General features: G+C 37.9%; 1 protein-coding gene across 3 annotated transcripts in view; it reads right to left on the bottom strand.

Annotated features, from left to right (window-relative positions):
- Nucleotides 1–19,407, bottom strand: part of ADAMTSL1 (ADAMTS like 1) — a 473,568-nt gene that overhangs the window by 260,392 nt on the left and 193,769 nt on the right. The window contains exons 9-12 of one of the 3 annotated variants that reach the window (XM_082467989.1): nucleotides 18,969–19,019; nucleotides 18,017–18,155; nucleotides 5,365–5,415; nucleotides 641–845 (exon numbers count right to left, since the gene is read on the bottom strand). In XM_082467989.1, the coding sequence (XP_082324115.1) occupies nucleotides 641–845; nucleotides 5,365–5,415; nucleotides 18,017–18,155; nucleotides 18,969–19,019 (446 nt within the window). The remainder of the gene's footprint in view (nucleotides 1–640; nucleotides 846–5,364; nucleotides 5,416–18,016; nucleotides 18,156–18,968; nucleotides 19,020–19,407) is intronic. The other 2 variants (XM_082467990.1, XM_082467991.1) reach the window with 2 other exon arrangements.

Genomic DNA, 19,407 nt, shown 5'->3' with positions numbered 1-19,407 from the left:
GGGCACATCTTTCCATCTCCTGTGCCATTTCACACCTTTTTCCACTAGCAGCCAGGAGCCCCCAAATAACATTTTATGCTTAAGCTGCTGCAGTGGCTTCCCTAATGTCTAGACTGTTTTGGTTTTAATTAATCCCACTTCACCTCCATTCTAATTATGTTGCTATCTTCATTTCCTCTTTTTTTCAGTGAATAATATACATAGTTTTCATCTTAATCCACTGAAGACACTTTTTGGACATAGACAAAGTAGAAGAAATAAACAATGAAACCAAACTTTTGGTATACTGAGCTGACCATCAGAACAGTGTACACAGCTTCAGGCTCAGTCATCGGTCTCAATTATTCTTGACAGACATTTGCCTCCTCTTGTCATTTGAGGGAATGTTATGGGGAGTGATAGAGGTTTCTTAAAGTAGCTTGAAGAAAGATGTTTGAAAAAATATATATATTTTTCCTACTCATTTACTTTTGGCGGGGCTTGATTCGGGGCAAGCCTACTCTGGGGGCTAAACGGGTGGGCTTCTAGACCCCTCCAGAGAAGAAGCGGGGAGCTGCACAGGTTGGGCGGTGGGGTCATGATGAGGAGAGGGAAGAGTGGACTTACTCTCCTAACGAACAAAGAAAGAAGGCACAGTTACCGGAGACCACTCCTGTGCCAGCCATTTAGGGCAGTCAAAAATGTTGCAGGGCTGCACGATGGGCATCTTAGGGGTGTACATGCATTTCCACTCTTCCACTGAGGTGACATGCCCCTGGATGTCCTCCTCCACACAGGAAACTGCCCGGCTCTGGATGCCCCCCCCACACGAGGAGGAGCACGCGGTCCACGGGGTGGCCTCCCACCTACAGAAGCAAGGGGAGTCATCAGGGCAGACACGCACACTGCCCACCTCCTCAGTGAGCTTTCCCACCAACCCCTTCCCAGTGCCCATTGGGGCGATCAGGTTCTGAGAGGCTACACTCCAGAGAACCAACAGCCAGCTCTGGCCTGAAATCTGATGAGTCAGAGAGGATTCGATTCTGGCAAAAGTGCTCTGCAAGTAAGCCTCGAAGCTCTACACAAATGTAAGAAATTACTCTTTGAGAGCAGTCTACAAGGATAACTGTGGGGTCTGTGGCCTACTCCAAAGAGGGCTGTTCAGTCCTTCTTCTTACAGCTTCAGTATAGATTCTGAGTGTGTCTGCATGTGTGTGTGTTTGTGTGTGGGTGTACGTGTATATATAATATTTACATTATTTTGTATTTTATAAATATATTTGCATCTATGTAATATCTATCTGTCTAAGTATCTATCTCAAGACTAAAATTGGTTAATCAGTTAACACTAATAGTTTGTACCTGGGATAATACTTTTCATTTTCGATGCAATACTTTATTACTTAGCTTCGGGACACTTTTACATGAGAAGCTCAAGAAAGATTCAGGTAAACCAAATACTCTTTCTCCCTTGCTTCTACAGTCATCAACTTTGGGAGTACATGGATTTAGCATAATTCTGATGTTCAAACTGTATCATCATTAAGGAGCCAAAATGTTAATATAGGTGTTATCTACTTGTTCCCTAGCTGCTACGGGCGGGGGTACTGACAGTTAGCACTCCCTAAAGAACTCCTGGAATTGTGAAGAAGTTTGGCTCTGGTTCAAAGGCTGATGGCATTGGAATCTATAGATAAAGTAAAGTAAGGGAAAAAATAACAATATTGTCAATAGCATTTAAGAGAATTTCATTGATTTTTCAGATCTCTACACAGCTCTGATGCATCTGGGACCAGAGGCTGAGAGATATCTTTGCCCGATTCTCTTCTCTCTTCCCGTAGGTTTAAAGAATGTCGTAGTTTTTAACAATAAAAACATGGGGACTGGGCTTCTTTTTCTTGCATATATAGTCTGCTTGTTGATAAGGACTGCTAAAGATTTAAGATTTCTCTTAGAATTATGAGAGATATCATTGTAATGAGAGAAAAACAAAATGTCACCAAGTTGATCCACTTGAATAGTTAAATGTAAAAATACCACACAGGCATACCGTGGAGACGTGAATTATTCTCTACGTGGGATTTCATGTGTATCGTGAGCCTGCTTTCTCTTTTGCAAGAGCCTGGATAATGTGTGTTTCCAGTTACAGAGAATTTTTCTGCACTGTTCAAGTCTAGGCAACAACTGTTATCTCCACTGCCAACAGCCTAAACATGCTGCCAAATACAATATTTTCCTATGCATATTTCCCCAGGAGACACATAAGAAAATGTTATTATGGGGAAACTGAGGTCCTCTGTTTAGCCCTTTCGAGACTCTCTGTTCCCTTTCAAGAGAAGGAAGCAGCTCTGTAGAGAGTTTCTCTTCCAAAAGGGTAAGACCAATTCTCATTTGTCTCCATGTAAATCTCTGGAGAGCTGGAGGTGGATAACAGGTCTGATTCAGACTGAAATTGGGCTGAATGTATACGTACAAATTTGCATTAGACTCAGTTTGACAGTGAACTGGGAATATGTTTTGAACGGACATTTAATCTCTTAGAACATTAAGATGCCATAAAAAGAGCACATTTTCTAACTGGTACTCTAACATCCCTAAACTGGACCCTTCTAGAGAGACAGTGATTAATTTCTGTCTCAACACTTGGACCTGATCCATGGTGTAATTTTGTAAACAGTAATAAGTATCCTTTTCAATGTCAGTGATCACAGAAAGACAAATGATTTGAATATTATTCCAAGTATTTATAGTATGGTTCCGGCACTCAACTGTAGTTCTATATGTGAAAAGTTATAATGTGAATCCTTGCCTAATAATAGGATTATGTGGGATTTCAAAGCAAAACATCTCAGTGCTTTAAAGAAAGTATAGCAAAAGCTCAGAGAGGGCATCAGTTAGGATATCTTAAAACAGGGACCAGGTAAGTATTTGGAAAATATATATATATCCAAGAATCTTGCCCTGGAAGAATAAGAGATGACTTCATATATTTTAACTCCTTTGGCTTTTAATTTTTAAGTACACAGTGTGTTCAGTTTAAGAAATTCTCAAAATTAAGGATTATGTGGAAAAGTTGCATATATTAAGTATAAATTAAAGATTATTCACCACACTATGTTCTTATATTATATTCAGATATATGTTATAGTCAAAGACTGAAAGCAAGAAAAAAGAATCTAAAAATTCTTTGTTTGTGTTAATGTTGTGTTTTGTATCTACACTTGTGGTCTTAAACCCATTCAAATAATTTCAATAAGTAAAGCCTTCTGCCTTGATCAGTAAGTAGCTGCCCTCTGAGAACCATTTTTGAGCCTTAATTCTTCTTAAGAAATGAAAACATATTCATAGAAATAACTTCCATTTAGTAAGGCTTTATCAATAAGGCAGAATATCTAACTTTAGAATTAGTTTAGTAACAGAAGTGCACGGGGTAAGAAATATAGTCTGTTTATTTGCTAGTTGTCTTTTCCCATTGTGATGCATGGACAGGCCAAAGTGTGCAGAAGACAGGGTGCAAATAAACATCAAGCAGGTTCATCTCAATCTTTCATTGAGAATATTGAGCTTCAGGCACTTGCGGGAAATCCAAATATATAAGAAATCAAGTTTAACCTAAGACAGGCATTAGTCATACCAGAGAAATATAAACAAGAGAGATCATAGATATGAAAGAAACTGAGGAGTGCCATGACAGGAAAAACATCAACTTGATGTTCTCACCCCTGATACCCAACTGTGCCTTTATCTCGAAATACACGGCCTTCACCCAACCAGATACATGCGTCCTATGAATACTTATTTTATAGATACAGGAATTAAAATCAAATAAAATCTTGGTTCAGTTAAATTAATCTTTTTATATTTTCATTCCATTTTTTTTTCAAGTTTGGTTCTGGATCAAACCAGCAAAAGGATACATCAGTAGCATTATAAAGTCATTTATTGTCTTTATCAATATAGTCATAGGAAAGTGGGAGGGAGCTGATGAATGAAGTAACTCCTTAGTGGAAGAACTTAAAAAAAACCCGAAACAATTATATATAGTATTAATCAAGTAACCCTTTCTATATGCTACCATTAGAATGGTGATAAGTGAGTTCCGGGCCAGTCACTGGAAGTATTTAAGTAGAGGCTGGATGACAACTTGTATTGGTTTGTGCGTGTGCATGTGCGTGTGTGTGTGTGTGTGTGTGTATACATAAAATATGTTGGAATACATCTGTAGTAAATACACATATATGCATATTTGTGTAAATACCTGTGTTCACATATGTGTGGTGAATGGGTGCGATTATTGGGGAAGAGTGGGAGAATGAAGCATCACTGGGGAGCTGGACTAAAAGACCTCGAGGTCCTCTTTTTGTATTTCAATTCGTTAAGTATTTGAAGATTTTCAATCAAACTTTGCTTTGTTTTACAGTTCAGAATAAAATTATTTTCTGGGCTTTGTTTAGTTTGAAATTGCTCAAACCACCGTGGATTATTTCCAATTATTTGTGATCTGATTTAAACCTTGGGTTCTAAACAGCAGCTGACTCCCTGAAGTCCAAATGAGCAAAGAGAATAGAGCAAAGGTCTTGCTTAGCACAGTGGTGGCTTCACACCCAAATCTAACTTCTGCTCTCTGGGGAGCTGTTTCCAATGTGGCAGGCGATACGCTCAGTAGCTAGAGTATTTTTCAGCTTCTCCAGTTTTCTTATGAATATATTAATAAAGAGAATAAGTTCTTTTAGAAGTTCCTCAATCACTTTAATGACTTTTTCTAGTTTTAAAAAATACCGTACTTTAAAAAAGCAGCATAGTGCATGGAATTTTATGTTTTGGGAAAAAAAAAAAAAAACCACAAAAAAACCCTCCCCTCCCCACCAAGTGTTCTGAACAATAAGGATATGAAAAAACTGCCTTTTTGTATTTAATTATAATTTCTTTGGAACAAAAAAAGGATATTCAAAGCCCCTATGCAGAGTAATACCACATCTGGAATTCCACATTTGTGGTATTGGGATAATAATTCAGGCAGTGTTTGTTTAACAGTTAGCAACAGTGCTTTAATGACTAGGGTCCTATTGCAGAGGAAACATAAAAAAGGACAAAGGGAGTGAAAGAAAGACATAACATAAACCCATACACTGTATCTAATCATAGTGAATTACTGTGTCCACTGCAATGTAATCCGATCGTATCTTAAAATGGTTTTTGAATGACAAGCTTACGGTCTGAGCAGACCAGTGTTATTCAAAAGCAGAGCTCAGGATGGATTGCAAAACATACTATCTACCATCTTATTTTTACAGAGAAACACAAAATCTATAATATATATATATGTATAAAAGAAGCAGAAGACTAATTTACTAATTCTAGCATCAGGATGATTGATTTACGTACCGAGGAAGGGGATGGTAGAGGTCATAAGGCATGATCTGCTTGTATCCGTCACTGTTAGGAACAATAATGCCAACCCTCTGAGTAGAAGGTACACACAATAAAATAAACACTAAATGATTACATTATACAATTTTTTTAGACAAATGCAAAGTAACATTAATAAATTGTCTCTAAAAAACAACACTAAAACAGTTCAAAATCTTTATGCTAGCATCTGTTTGAGGATGGGGCAAGTTCTTTGAAAGGGCACCGTTTACTATAATTAGTTCTCTGATCCAGGCAGGAAATACCAGTGGAAAGGGTGGTAGTAAGAAGACTGGGCACCTCATCATTAACTATGACACAATAAGTTTGTAAATGTTCTTTAATCCCCCCAATTATATATCCTATGAGGTCATTATTATCATCATTATTAATGTTACTTCCAGATGCTCACCAAGCAATTTTACAGTTACGGTCTCACTTCCGATGAACGAGAGAGCTATGTGTAAGAGTATGTACCTGGGAACTGACAACACTATGTAGCATGCATTAGCAAATAGGTAATGCACCCTTGGCAGATCTGAGGATTTTAGTAAAATCTGGAAAGCAGCCCCTTGGTTATTTTATAAAGGGAAGGGGAACTAGTGAATATAGTAGGCAACGATCAACAAAAGCGCATTCCCTACCAAAATAAAGGTAGGGCAGTTAAAAAGTGATAATAAAGATGAAAGATCTTTTTTTTGTGGTCTATAAAATGTGATACGGCGGTAACTGCTATTATGGTGGTGGTTGTGATTGTTTTGACTGTTGTTAGTATACCTGGTGCTCTGGGAAACCTGTGAGATTTAGAGATAAAGACTAAAGGAGCCATAAGAAATGACATTTTAGGCTGTATGGCTAATGGATTCACAAGAAATGATATTATAGGCTGTGTGGGAGTCCCCAGAGGCCTTTAGGACTCCAATAAAGTACACTAACTACCTCACTGATTTCAAGGAAAGCCTCCAATTGGCAAAACTTTCTTCTTGCTGAGCCCCCTTGTTTGTGGGAGATTTATGACTCGTGAATCTCAGATAAAAGGGCTAATACAACAGACTCTCCAGCAAGAGTGGGAGACAGAGACAGCTCAGCTCACGGATGGTAGGTCATGAGCAGAAGACACTTATCTTACCACTGACAAACGATAGCAAGTCCTTCTTTTGAATATTGAAGGAACTCATGTATTCTATTCTGGGATGAATGGAACCCATGTATTCCGGGATACTCTGGGATGAATATCCGTATTCAATATAAATGTTTGTATTTATATTTAAATAAATACATTAAGAATCACTTTGATCCCATCCTCTGACATAGGATGATACAGTACGTTCTTTTTATATGGCTAGTAAACCTAAGCTTTTGGGTAGAGTGAGCAAGGTATACTGTGGAACAGAAAGATAAAAAAATAGCACTGGCTGGACATTGTGCCCGATAAGGAGGAAAGAGGGAGTAATAAAAAGGGTAGTTCTTGAAGAAATTACTGAAAGGTAAGGGAGAAATGAGAGAAATTAAATTTGAAAGAAAACGAGAAACAAATCTTTGAATATAGATTTCTCTTCCGAAGAGGTACAAGCACTGGAGTAGTAATTTGCTTATTTATCTTACACGACTAAATTTTCTTCATTTATTTGTAGGACTAAAGGTATTCATTTATATCACTAAACTTTCATGCTGTGTGTACGTGCATTACTCTTCAGTAACAATGTTCATGAAAATGGATGTGGCCTTTTGAGGAAGCTCAAAATCCCATAGCTCTAACAAACACAAGAATGGGATGAATATTAACATTAAACTCTTCTCCCTGTTTTCCAAGATAGAGAAACTTCCTATTCTTTTCTGCCTTCTTTTGACAAGAAATTGGATGTGAAAGGTTAATCCTGTCTTTGGGTAGAATCATGTGATCTCCTTCCAATAGTTCTTCTGCCTAGTAATTAAGGAAATTTTCTTTCTAAAAGAACTGTATTTGATAGAATTCCAACCTTCCAAAGTTCTTCTAATCACTTTGGTAGTTAATTAAGGAACACAGACAACTGACTTTGCAGTTATATTTTAGCTAACCCTAGTATGTTCACTCATGCCTACATCCAGACCTAAATGCAGAAATGCATATCTCTGTCTTCTCTCCTGAAAAAATTTATAGCTATGATTTGTCATTCTCAATATTCGAACGAACTGTTACAGATCTCTGCCAACTGATTTATCAGCTGATGATTTTTAAAATGGAGGCAGTAATATTGAAGGAGACAGGCTAGGAGAAAAGAAGGGGAATGAAAGAGGGAGTTATAGAACTCAAGATGTCGGGCTTTGCATTGGACTGATTTAGAAATCATGTTTTTGTTTGAACGAGGAGCTTTAAACCTGGATTCGGCAAAACTATAGCTATATTTGTCTTTCTATGGCATAGGTCATGGTGAAGAATCAGAAGGCGACTCTATGGCACCTGTGAAAACAGAAAGATATCAAAACAATGGTGCTCTGTCCAGTCCTGTTAATGCACATTCATGTGCATGGGCTCTGCTCTCTCTTGGGGTTCATGCCACGGCCCTGGCCTTTCACCACACCGTCACAGAGGGGCAGGCAACACTGCCTAAACTTAACTCTCCATTGCTTCCTTTTAAGACACTTAATCTTTTTCTTAGGCAAAGTGTATCTGTTGAAGAATGATGGAAAAGGATGCCATTTAGGGACTTTAAGAAATTCTTTCCATGTTTAGGTCTTCGTTTTTATGTGTACGTGCGTGCATACATGTTTATGTATGCATTCAGACGTGTCTGAACATACATGCAGTGGGGAAGGAGGCAAAAATAATTTAAAAAAATGATCGCCAAGGGAAATGTAATAAACAGTTGGTTTGGGGGTAAAACTACTCATTCTCCATTGCCTTCACTATTCTGATTGCTCATGCACTTCCTACACTGGGCAATGACTTGATTCCATCTAAAGTCTCTCAAATCAAGGGTCATAGTGGGAAGAGGAGAAGATGAGGATGAAGAAGGGGTCACTCTGGACTCATGTGATATAAGTAGAAGAAAGACATTGCACATAATCCTCTCAAAGTCCACACCTTGCTGAACTGTCCAATGACAGGAGAATGCTTCCATGTTATGACAAACCCATGGAATAAAATATTATGCAGCATATGAACATGAAGTCTTTTGAACTATTTTTAATGACATGGAAAATGTTCAAATGTAATGTCAACTGCAAAAATCCAATACAAAATAGAAAACTTATGTGTTCATATACCACCTATACAATCATTTTTGTAAAGCCTATATATGTGTGTGTATGTGTATGCATATGTGTGTGTGTGTATGTGTATACGTGTGTGTGTGTGTGTGTGTGTGTACACATAAATATATTAGAAAAGGACCCAAAACAGTTGTTAGTTCCTGGTGTTTGTATTATGCGTGTTTTTTTTTTTTTGCTTTCTTCTTTTTATATTTCTCTGTTTTCAGGAATTAGAACTTTTAAGTAAAACAAAATTCAAGTCTGAGAAAGCAAAAGACAGAAACATTTGGAAACATGATATAAATGGATGAAATGAGGCTGTCCCTTCAACTCCCATGTGTCACTTAAAGATGACTGAGTCTTTGTCCTGAAATCATGTCAGAAGCTATTAAAGAACAATATCCCTGACTTTAAAAATCAAGCCCTCTTCAGGCTCACACTACTCAGGTGTGAAATTTACATATCGTGACATATCTCTCTTTCCAAGAAAAGTCCTCATATAACTAACTTCATGAGCCCCTAATTTGCGAGGTTCTGGGTTCTTCTTACAATAGAAACGAATCATAAGGAGTCGCTTTCACGGCTTCAACTGTCCCTTCCAGTGTATCTCTCACGACCTCTTGCCTCTTCTCCAGGGCTGCAGAACCTCATTTCTAACGTCCTGATGGCTGGATGTACTCTCGGTATGTCAAGCTCAGTGGGTCCAGACAATTCATTCTCTTCCCCTACAAACTGCTGCTTCTCCTGTGATCACTGTTACTGTTCAGAGCACTGCCGCCCTCCCATCCACCCAGGCTGGATACCGCGGGGCATCGTTGCTCTTCTCGTTCCTGTATTCCCTACAGACACGGAGGTCTTCCAGTAGTCAGTCATGTCTGCCAAATACATCTCTGTGACGTGAATTTAGGCCCTTTCACACCAGTCTCCTAACAGATTTCTCTGCCTGCAGGCATTGTCTCCTCCAATCCAGCCTGCTCACTGCCGTCATAGCAACAGATACTTTACTTCCCAATGCAGCCCGTGACACCCAATGAAATTTCTTAATCAAGTGCTACCTCTTCTAAAGCCTGTCCTTATTTTCCCTCTCAACATGTAGCCAGACACTTCTCTCTTCCTCTTCCAAATACCCATAGCACTAACTCCCCTCACCACTTTTAACTGTATACTATCTTTTAACTATGTATACATTTTCTTTAGTTTCACAATATGGGACAAAATCCATATTGGTTCTTTACTATATCTTTTAACACAGTGCCCTGCACAGAGGCAATTCATAAATAATCAGTCAATGAAATCATGCCATTGATGTGCAGACACAAAAGCAAAGCTACCATCCAGAATGAAAGCACGCAAACAAATAAGAACAAGGTTAAAGAAACTTCCAAACAAACTGTCACTCACGGTGCACATCTTTAGTCCCATTCCTTGTCTTTTGCTAGCTCTGCCATCTGTATGAGGGGCAGGCTGTGTTAGAGGGTAGTTTGGCTGCTCTGACAAGCAGAGGTGATTGGGTGACCTGGGGCAGAGAAAGGACAGCTTAATGGCAACTGTGCTTCTAAGCTGCTTGGCTAAGTCTACAACTCTTCCACTGGGCATCTCCCAGAAATAGTCATGACAATTTTTTAAAAAGTCTTCTCTTCCCTGTCTGTCTGATGTGTCTTTTCAGGTATCATGCTGCTTTGTAACTGTACAATTCAACTTCCCTCGGGCAGTGTTGTGGTCCAGACTCTCGTGGGCTTTACTTTGCCTTTGCCATGGTACCAAGCACAGAACTTGGCAAAAGATTGGTGCTCAATTAAAAAATGAATGAAATTGTGGGTGGTGGGGGCAGTTCTGGCACAGAAGGGAGTAATTCATCTTCTCTCAACAACTCCAGGCCAATAGAAACCAATCTGTTCCCAAACAACTGTTCAGAATGGGGGAGGAGAGAAGTAATAAAAAGTTGGCAGAGACTCAAGCATTTGCTTTTTCATGAGTGGCAGAGCACAAAGGATTATAGCATAACGAGGACAAGGATCCCCTGAGGAGTTGAGAGTTGGAAGGTCTGTTCTCCTCTCTGCCAACTCTCTTTCTGTGTGACCTTGAGTGCATTGCAATTGGACCTCTGTGTTGGTCTTCTGCAAAATCTAAGTATTGGATGAAATCAGGACATTTAAGATGAAGTAAGAATGGGTGCCTGGAAACCCATCTCATGGAGCTCTATCTTATCTGTCCCCTTCCTAGTGGCTGCTAAGGGCAGAACTCAGAGTTCTGTGGACCACAGATTGAAAACCACTGAACTAGGTAATCATCTCAAAATCTCTCCTATTTTAAAACTTGATGATTTTACAAAACACCATAGGTTTCCCTATCATTTAAAGAGGCAAGTTGGAGATCCAGCAAATGAGGAAATATTCTGTAAATAGGTTACAATTTTTTTAAAACATAGTAGCTGCTAGGCAACATTCATTTATCTTTTAGAAATCAGACCAAAAAAACCCTGCTTCATTGTCTAGGATTTGAAAACATTTTAAAGATACATATTCATTTTCTGCTATAAAACCAACTACTGGAGAGTTTTTGATCATTTGATCCAAAATATCATAATTTCCTTATATCTATATTTCTGTGGTTAAACATTTCTGATATTAATGAATGCAATTTCTGAACTGCTTTTAAATAAATGGGACTAATATTTCCTTGGGCTTTGTTTAGCTTTTCCTGTACTGTCCCAAGTGATTTGGTCATTGTTTGATTTGAGTAAACATCAGTATTTGCATTTACATGAAAAAGGCGTGCTTAACCCAGGTTTGTGGTCAATTCAGAGATCCAGGGCACCAAACTTTGCATTGATATGGTTGGCAGTTCTGTGCTGGCTGTGGAGGTGTATGGTGGGTTTAAACCAGATCTCACAGGTTGCTGCAGGCATCATGCAGAACAAGGGTACCTGTAGGATATGATGACACCAGGGCAGGTGACCTGAGTTTACGTAGCATAGGAGCTGCTCTGGAAGCGGAGGCACCTAGGTCCGTGACCCAGCTTTCTCCTGCCTGCCCGGACTTGGTGCAGATCCCATAACTTCTTTGGGCTTCAGTATTTTCATCTGTAAATATAGATGATAATCCCTGTCTTGCTAACCTCCTAGGGAAGGTAAAACTGGATTGAGATAGCGGATGTGAAAGCACTGCAGAAACTTCAAACAGCAGTAACATTGGGCCAGTCATTTTATAGGGTTGGTTCTCAATAACGATAGCTGACTTTCATCGAGTGCTTGGCATCTTGCTAAGAGCTTTACGTGCAACATCTCATTTCCTCCTTATAGTTACTGCCTGACAGGAATACTATACTCATTGGACAGATGGCAAAACTAAGGCCTAGAGAAATTAAGTAAAGAAGCTACTTAGCTAGTAAAGTCAAACTGAAAAATTGAAGTAAAAAATGAGGATGATGATAATACCTGTCCTATTAACTTATAAGTTAATTAAAAGATTGCGTATAATTACACTTTTAAAAAGTTTAAAATGTAACATATGAAGTGATCATTATTATTAGTGATGAACTGGCTTGGTGGAAGAACAGAATTGTCCCGTAACTGAGTTAGAGCTGATTGTCTGATGCTGTGTGGTAGGTCTATAAACTTGGGAAGGGTACGACCATGTATTCTGAAAAGCACCAGAACTCTGCTTTATTTATCTCATCATAAATGCATGAAACTGCAAATGGGATTTTACGATGGTATTTTTTGTCGCTTATTCATTAGCTACTTAAAGTAGTATATTTAAATGAGGTTGAGCAAAAAGAAGGAAGTTGTTACTTCTCTAAGTAATTTACCTACTTTTATAAAACAAAAAGAGCTTCGTGACTAGGAAAACATTTCATTATACTTTAAGTGCCAACTGAGAAAACCATTTTCTAGACCTTACATTGAGTTCTCCTTTTTTGGAGATGCACATGGCATAAACCCCATGCAGATTGAATGGCAGTGTCTCATAGCTGGTTAAGTGGGGATTTTAGGAGTTGCTAATTATCTTAATTTTTCATGATCATGATTTTTTAAAAATCTGATAAATGTGATTTGCTTTCATGAAGCAATTTCCTAGGAATTTATGTTTCCTATTGTTAAAACAGCAGATAGAGAGCTACCTCTCTAGAAGACCCACATGCAATTTTAGAGTTCCAAGTCCTTTCATGGAGGAGAAAGCTGATTTCTGGAGAGTTTAGGAGTTTCTCTGAAGTAACATCAACATTATCATAACGGTGATCTTAGTCATAATAGCTGCAGCCACTCACACTTATTGAGTGTGTCAGGCACTCTGCTAAGCTCTTTAAATGTATTACACCCTTTATTCCTCATGACAGCTCTATGAAGTAAGTAGCTATTATCCTTACTTCAGAGGATGAAAAAACTGAGGCTTAGTGAGAACAAGTAATTTGCCAAAGGCTACCCAAACCAGTAAGTGACAGAGCCAGGATCCCAAGCCAGGCTATGTTGTTCCAAAGCTCCCCTCCTAATCACCATGGTACAGTGATAATCACTGTATCACCACTGGACTAGTTGCTCAGCAAGTTAGTGTGACTGGGTTTTATAGGCCCACTGTACATACTGTCGCTCACGATGCAGATTATTTCTCTTGCATTAGGATTTAAGTTGCATTAGGATTCAGTTCTGAGATTTTGTTCACACTTCAGTCCCATGGCCAGGGATGACTTTTGCAATTTGCTGTCAAATTAAATGGAGCTGGACAAAATAAGTCCACTTGAACTCAAAAGAACTGCCACTTGGGGCATACAAGTTTGGGCATTTGCTTGGGACTGTTGCTCTGAATTCCTCGAGGGAAGGGGGAATCTGGATGTAGTTTCAGCAAAAAACAGATTTGTTTGCTAATGATTGTGACCATGATAGTGTGATGAGTGAGAGCTTTTTTCGTTTCTCCAACCCTTGACAATTTAAGCCCCCTTCATTACTGCCTTGGAGAGAAAAGCAGAGGTCTGTGCCAAAAAAAACCCAAAAAACAAACCAAAAATAACCTGAAAAGGTGGTTCTCTGATCTTCTCACAAACAATGTCTTGCACAATTCCCCCCAGACAGCCTTAACAGTCTTACCAGTCTCCTAGACTGAGTTACGTAAGGCCAAATGTAGCCTTTTTTACATTGAAAGACACTCGGAAAACATAAAGTGCTTATTAGCTGAACTAAAACTATGCCTTTTTAGTTGTTGCTGAACCACAGGTATACATTTGGAGGCTTTCTGGCCACATGATAGACTTTACCCTTCATCCAAGAAGCAATGATGACACAAACCATTGCACAAATCACCAGGTACTGCGTTAAAAAAAATAATTTCCCCTCGTGTAAAACAGAAGCTATGATTATAGCATGGCAGGCACAAGGAGGATTTTACATTTGATAAGATTCCAAGTGTCTTAGCTACCACAGTGTTAAATCAATGAAGCAGAAAACACATTAAACATGTCCAGATCTCTGATATCCAGAAGGGCCATGCCTCCGCACTTCTGGGTGTGCCCAAGTTGGGACCACCACCAGAACATATACTATACTCTGTATAGGGTGTGTGATGGGACTAGTGATAACATAGCTCTGAGTCACCCGTGAGAAATATGCTCAATTTTAGCTAAAAGTTATTAAATTTTAAACTTCACTTTCTCTTCTGTCCCATTATAAGCATTGTTTTAGCTTCTTTTTTGAGACCGCTTTTGGCCTGGGAACAAAGTATTTTGTCATGTCATAAAAATAACTGCATAAATGACATCCGTAGAGAGCAATACAGCTTCCTTGGGATGGAACAGCTGGCCACCGGGTAAGCTCACTTGTCGGTCTTGTAGTGAAAGGAACTCAAATTCCTATCTCAGGAAATGTCAAGTTACTACATGTCATGGCTATTCAGGCTTGCTTTAGAAGAGTGGAAACCAAGAATGCTAGGTCATTGAATTCCACGTGTCTATTATCTACAGAATGATTTTACCTATGTATGAGCTATAGACAAAACTGGAAAGAGATATAGCAAAAGCATTAATAGTGATTATCTGTGGGCACTGGAGATTTTTAGAGAATTTTATCAATTTCATTATAGTCTTTTAACTTACCAACATTTCTGAGTTAGCATGAAGAATCAGAAAAAAGCCATGAAAACATGAAAATTATTTTGGAAAGAATAGGCTAGATGGCAACAATCTCTTTAGTCCCAAGAACCAGTAGATGAATCCAGCCACAACCATGGAAACCTATGGATGCTGTTGGTGAGTGAAGTGAGTAAGTGATGTCATTCATTAGTTCAAATGTATACCATCTCCACTTATTATAAAGCAAATTAATGAGAACAGTGAGGCTATTTTGGTAAACAGAAAAATTGGGTATCAAGGATTATGGCTAACGGTTATCACATCCAGTTTATTTCTGATTTGTTTTGGTTTTAGGTGTGTAGTAATGAGAAGATTCTTATCTCAGAGAAGTAGTTGCTAATGGTGACAATTTTTACAGCTCACCTTACAGTCTTCAGATATTTATTTTTTAATTAAACAGACATAATCACGGAACTTAACAATGAGGGCAAAAAGTATTTCCTTTGGTAGTGAAATATTTTTACTGTTGTTGACAACAATTTTTAATTTTAGCTTAGCTTGAACAAGTTAACATTCATTTATGTTTGAGTATACTTTTTGTGAGTTATTGTTTAAAGATACTTCCAAATATATAAAATGAAATTTAATGAAGCAACTCCATGGAACAACAACTTCTATAGGCAGAGTTGGAAAACCACTTATTTAATACAACAAATAACCCTCTCACTTCCACTAGTGGGTGAGAAAACTAAGGCCCAGAAGGGTAAAATAATAAACCCAGGGATACAGACTTATTTAGTGCCTTTTTTGCTGTCCATGGTACTTCCCAATCTCGACAGGGTATGAACGTGGCTATCTAAATGGGATTTTGCTTTCAAATAATCGGCCAAAAATCAAAGTCTAATACAGGAAAAGTGAAGAACTATCTCAATGGCTACACAAAATAAATTTCTTTGGAAATTCCAAAATATGTGACTTTGTTCTAAACAATACCTCTTGTGTTTTCCCTTTTAGGGGCTTCTAGGTTTGGACGCAAAGGTGTTTAATGTCACCATGTCACTCTTGATTTTACTATTAGACAGTTAAATCTGTAGTTAGAAAACAGTTCCTTGGGGGTTTGATTCTGCTGTGTCTGATGAGAGGGCAGACCTATTTTATCGAGTCTCTTCATCTCCTTTTCTCAGACTATCACTTCTTATTTTCTCTTGGAATTCAGGAAGGTTGCTTTGATCCTGGATATGCAAATGAGTTCAGTGAATTTCACAGCAATCCTGAAGTATCTTAACCTCAGACTAGCATATCTACATTTCCTAAAGCAGTTTCCTCTTAAACCTCTTCTACTGCTAAGTCTTAAGTTTTACAGCTTTCTTTAATTACCTCTGTAATAAAAAAGCAGCTTCCTGACATTTGCTTCTAACTTATTTTTTGTCTCCTTTTCTCTCTCTCTTTTTTAAGAGCCACCTGTCCCAACATTTATACATGTGCCGTATTAGATGATTTAAAATAACATAGACATGGAAAAAGGATAAATTTCACAAACTTCTTTCATGTAGGATGGCCTTTTGCTTTTGAATAATAAGAAATAGGCCAAAAATATTACTCCAACAGAAAAGATAGGTGAAAATCAGAAGCCAGAAAAAAAATGAGTAAATTATTTACTGATTAGAAACGTATTCCTTAAAATTGTTAACAAAATGCTTTCACTCCACAACTGTTTTTCATGGCCATCTCTTCACTGAAGTTTTTTCTGAGTGGGGGAAAAGCTTTAGGCAGTTGTGGGAAGTGAATTCGTTATTTCTCCTAGAAATACACACATAAATTTTCATGGAACTGTGTATAAGACCTTCAAAGTTGCTCTACGGCTGAGTCAACCCGTTTGAATTGGGATAATTATGCTTTTTATGCACTGGTCTTCCTGGTATAGATATGGATAAAGATGTATAATAAGTACAATAATTTTAAACTAGGGTTGAATTGCATGAGTTAGAATTATCTTGGCTAAAAATACCTCATACCCTTAATATTTCCAAAATAAAGAGGTCCAAGCAAAATTTTAACACCTCATTTAGTTTTATACCGTATCCAATCTTTAATACATAGTTTTCTGGTGTAATATGAAGCAAAATTAAACTTCACCTGAATTATATATTTATAAAATATCTACTCTTCTGTTTCTTTAATGAAAACCTGTTATTCTGAGTTCACTTTTATCAGCTAGGTAATGTGGTGTCTATCAGTAAATTAATAATAGCAATTTCACATCACCTGTAGAATGTAGAATTCCTGAATGTGAGGCAGAAAGAGTACAAGAAAATACACTTTAAAAAGGTAACAGCAGAAAACAAAAACTAAAATTGCATTGCCTACAATTCAAAGATAGAGTGATTTTCAGCCACATGGCTCATGTAGTATTTTGCCTATTCAAAGTTTTGTTTTATGAATATATAGTTAATAAACTGTGATTTAAAAAATACCATTGAGATGTTTCTCAGAAATCCAAGGGTCTTGGAAAGGACTCTCTATCTTTTGGTCTTCATGATGAGTTTTGTAGGATAAGAGTTTTCATATATCCTCTCTCACGTGTTGAGGATGAATAAGCCAAGTTAATAAAATTACCAGGTAGTGTTGCAACTAAAAAGGCAAATATTACACCCATGAAAAGATTCTTGACCTGCACTTCTATGACTACTCATCATCTGAGATAGTTCATTCATCAGCCTGATTCTTGATCCTGCAAATAATTGAGGGTCAATTATGGTTTCCCCAAAGCAAACATACGTGAAAGTGTCAAGTGTCTCTTTAAGGCTCCTAATTAAAAAGACTTTTAAAAAAGAATCTGACTATTAGAAATAAGTCCTGCTTTCTCTTCAACAAAGGCTGAGTTTATTTAAATGTGGAAGAACTGTTCTAAGGCTGGTTTTGATTCTGGTTAATCGGTGTGGCCCACCATAGGCTAAAATGGGTCAGCTGTGACCCTGAAATATGTTCGGCTCTGATCATCTCACTGATCAGGTGACAGAGTGAAAATGCAAAGAATCCTGAGAACATTGTACCATCACGTTTGTTAAGGTCAGAAACAAGTAACCAGAGTGAAACAACATCAGAAGAGAAAATGACTCTGCAGAGTGCTTTACCTGCAGCTTTACCAATGGAAAACCTATAGACCCTGAGATGGCATCTTACAGTAGCAAGAGTAAGGGGCATGGGTTCTAATAACACCTGACTAGGAATGGACACTGGACAGCAGCACTTATTTATTTTTAATGAAACAGTTTTTAAGAAGCTTATGTGAACTTGATATACGTTTATGGTAAACAAACTGGTAAATGTGACTGACCTGGCTGGACAAGGATCCAAGTTGCACTCCTGAAGCTTGGGCTTGGGTTTGATGTTCTCGGGGTAATAGTGACAGTACTGGTCAGCAACCACTCGGTTACTCCGAAGATCGTAACACTCAGCCGATGTCAGCTGGTAACCTGCAGTATCAAACCATTCAGGCAAATTTCAATGCACACATCAATGCAATATATTCCCTTAGGCTTTTTTGGCCATCTCATATTAATGAAAATTCTTCCCCAATGCTCCAGTCATTTCCAGGACCAAAGGCGGATAAATGGAAGGCTTGCTAATTTTTGCAGGCCTCAAAAACTGTGTTTTTCCACTCGAATTTTAATAATTAAAGTATACCATTGGGCTTGAACCACATAAGAGCATAGCTAGATTATAAGACTGTCGTAAGTACTATTCTTATTCATTTCTTTTGTATAATCTAAAAGTCTAACACAGAATTCTGTATCTAAAAAAGGTCATCAGTGTTTATTTACTAACCATCTCATGCAAGGATGCAAAATTGCCTCCCTTGTACCTGGGGCCTCAGGGAGAATAAACTCTCAAATTAAAAAAAATAACCCCCAACACCACTCCTCTTGGTCAGCGGGTGACCATGGGACATGACATAGGATTGGGTACTGCTAGCTGCCTGGAAACTTTTTTTTTTCTTCTTTGCCTAAATTCAACCTGAATGGGTTAAGCTGAGTAAATGGATGACTAAGACCTCAGCAGTAGCCATCATAAATCTCAAGTTTCCCTGCACAACCAAAAAAATACCTCCTACTGTTCAGTTTTTGTTTCAAAGTCCTTTACCATTTCTCTTTAATTCTCTAGCCAATATTTCTTGATTTCCATGCACAAATTTCCACTCTTTAGAGAATCCTCTTTATTTATTGAAAAATAGTGTTGCTGAGTAATACTTAATTCTACTCATAGTATGTTTTACCGTTCCTACCTACCTTTTTCTTGTCCTATGGATTTCTGGTGGGATGGTGACGAGGACTTAGATTCTTGGGGTGAAAAATAAATGTATATAGAGTATTTTTTAAAAATTAGGCCTTTTGTATCATTCTAACCCTAATCAACTCCAAAATATATTCCCCATGGGCAGTGGTTGAATATTGTTATTGCTAAATAAGTGTTAGAGAGTCAGATTTAGAATCGTTGAAAGTCCTGCAAAAGATTTTAGGAAATCAGAAGGAGGCTTCTAAATCAGATTTCCTGACTTGAAGCTGTGTTCTCAGACCACCCACAAAAATTAATTGTTCACTAAGACCTAAAAAAAGACCTTTTAACAATTTTACTGTAAAGATGAAAAGCATGGAAAGTAATGGCTAAAAACACATGTTCCATTTAATTTTATGTCTTATAAGAAAATCAAAAAGCAAAAGGATATTT

Source organism: Balaenoptera physalus (genome assembly GCF_965194825.1).
Source record: "Balaenoptera physalus genome assembly, chromosome: 7".
NCBI classification, from domain to species: Eukaryota; Metazoa; Chordata; class Mammalia; order Artiodactyla; family Balaenopteridae; genus Balaenoptera; species Balaenoptera physalus.
Note: the sequence above shows the minus strand (reverse complement) of the source record. Positions and strands in the feature narration are given on the sequence as shown.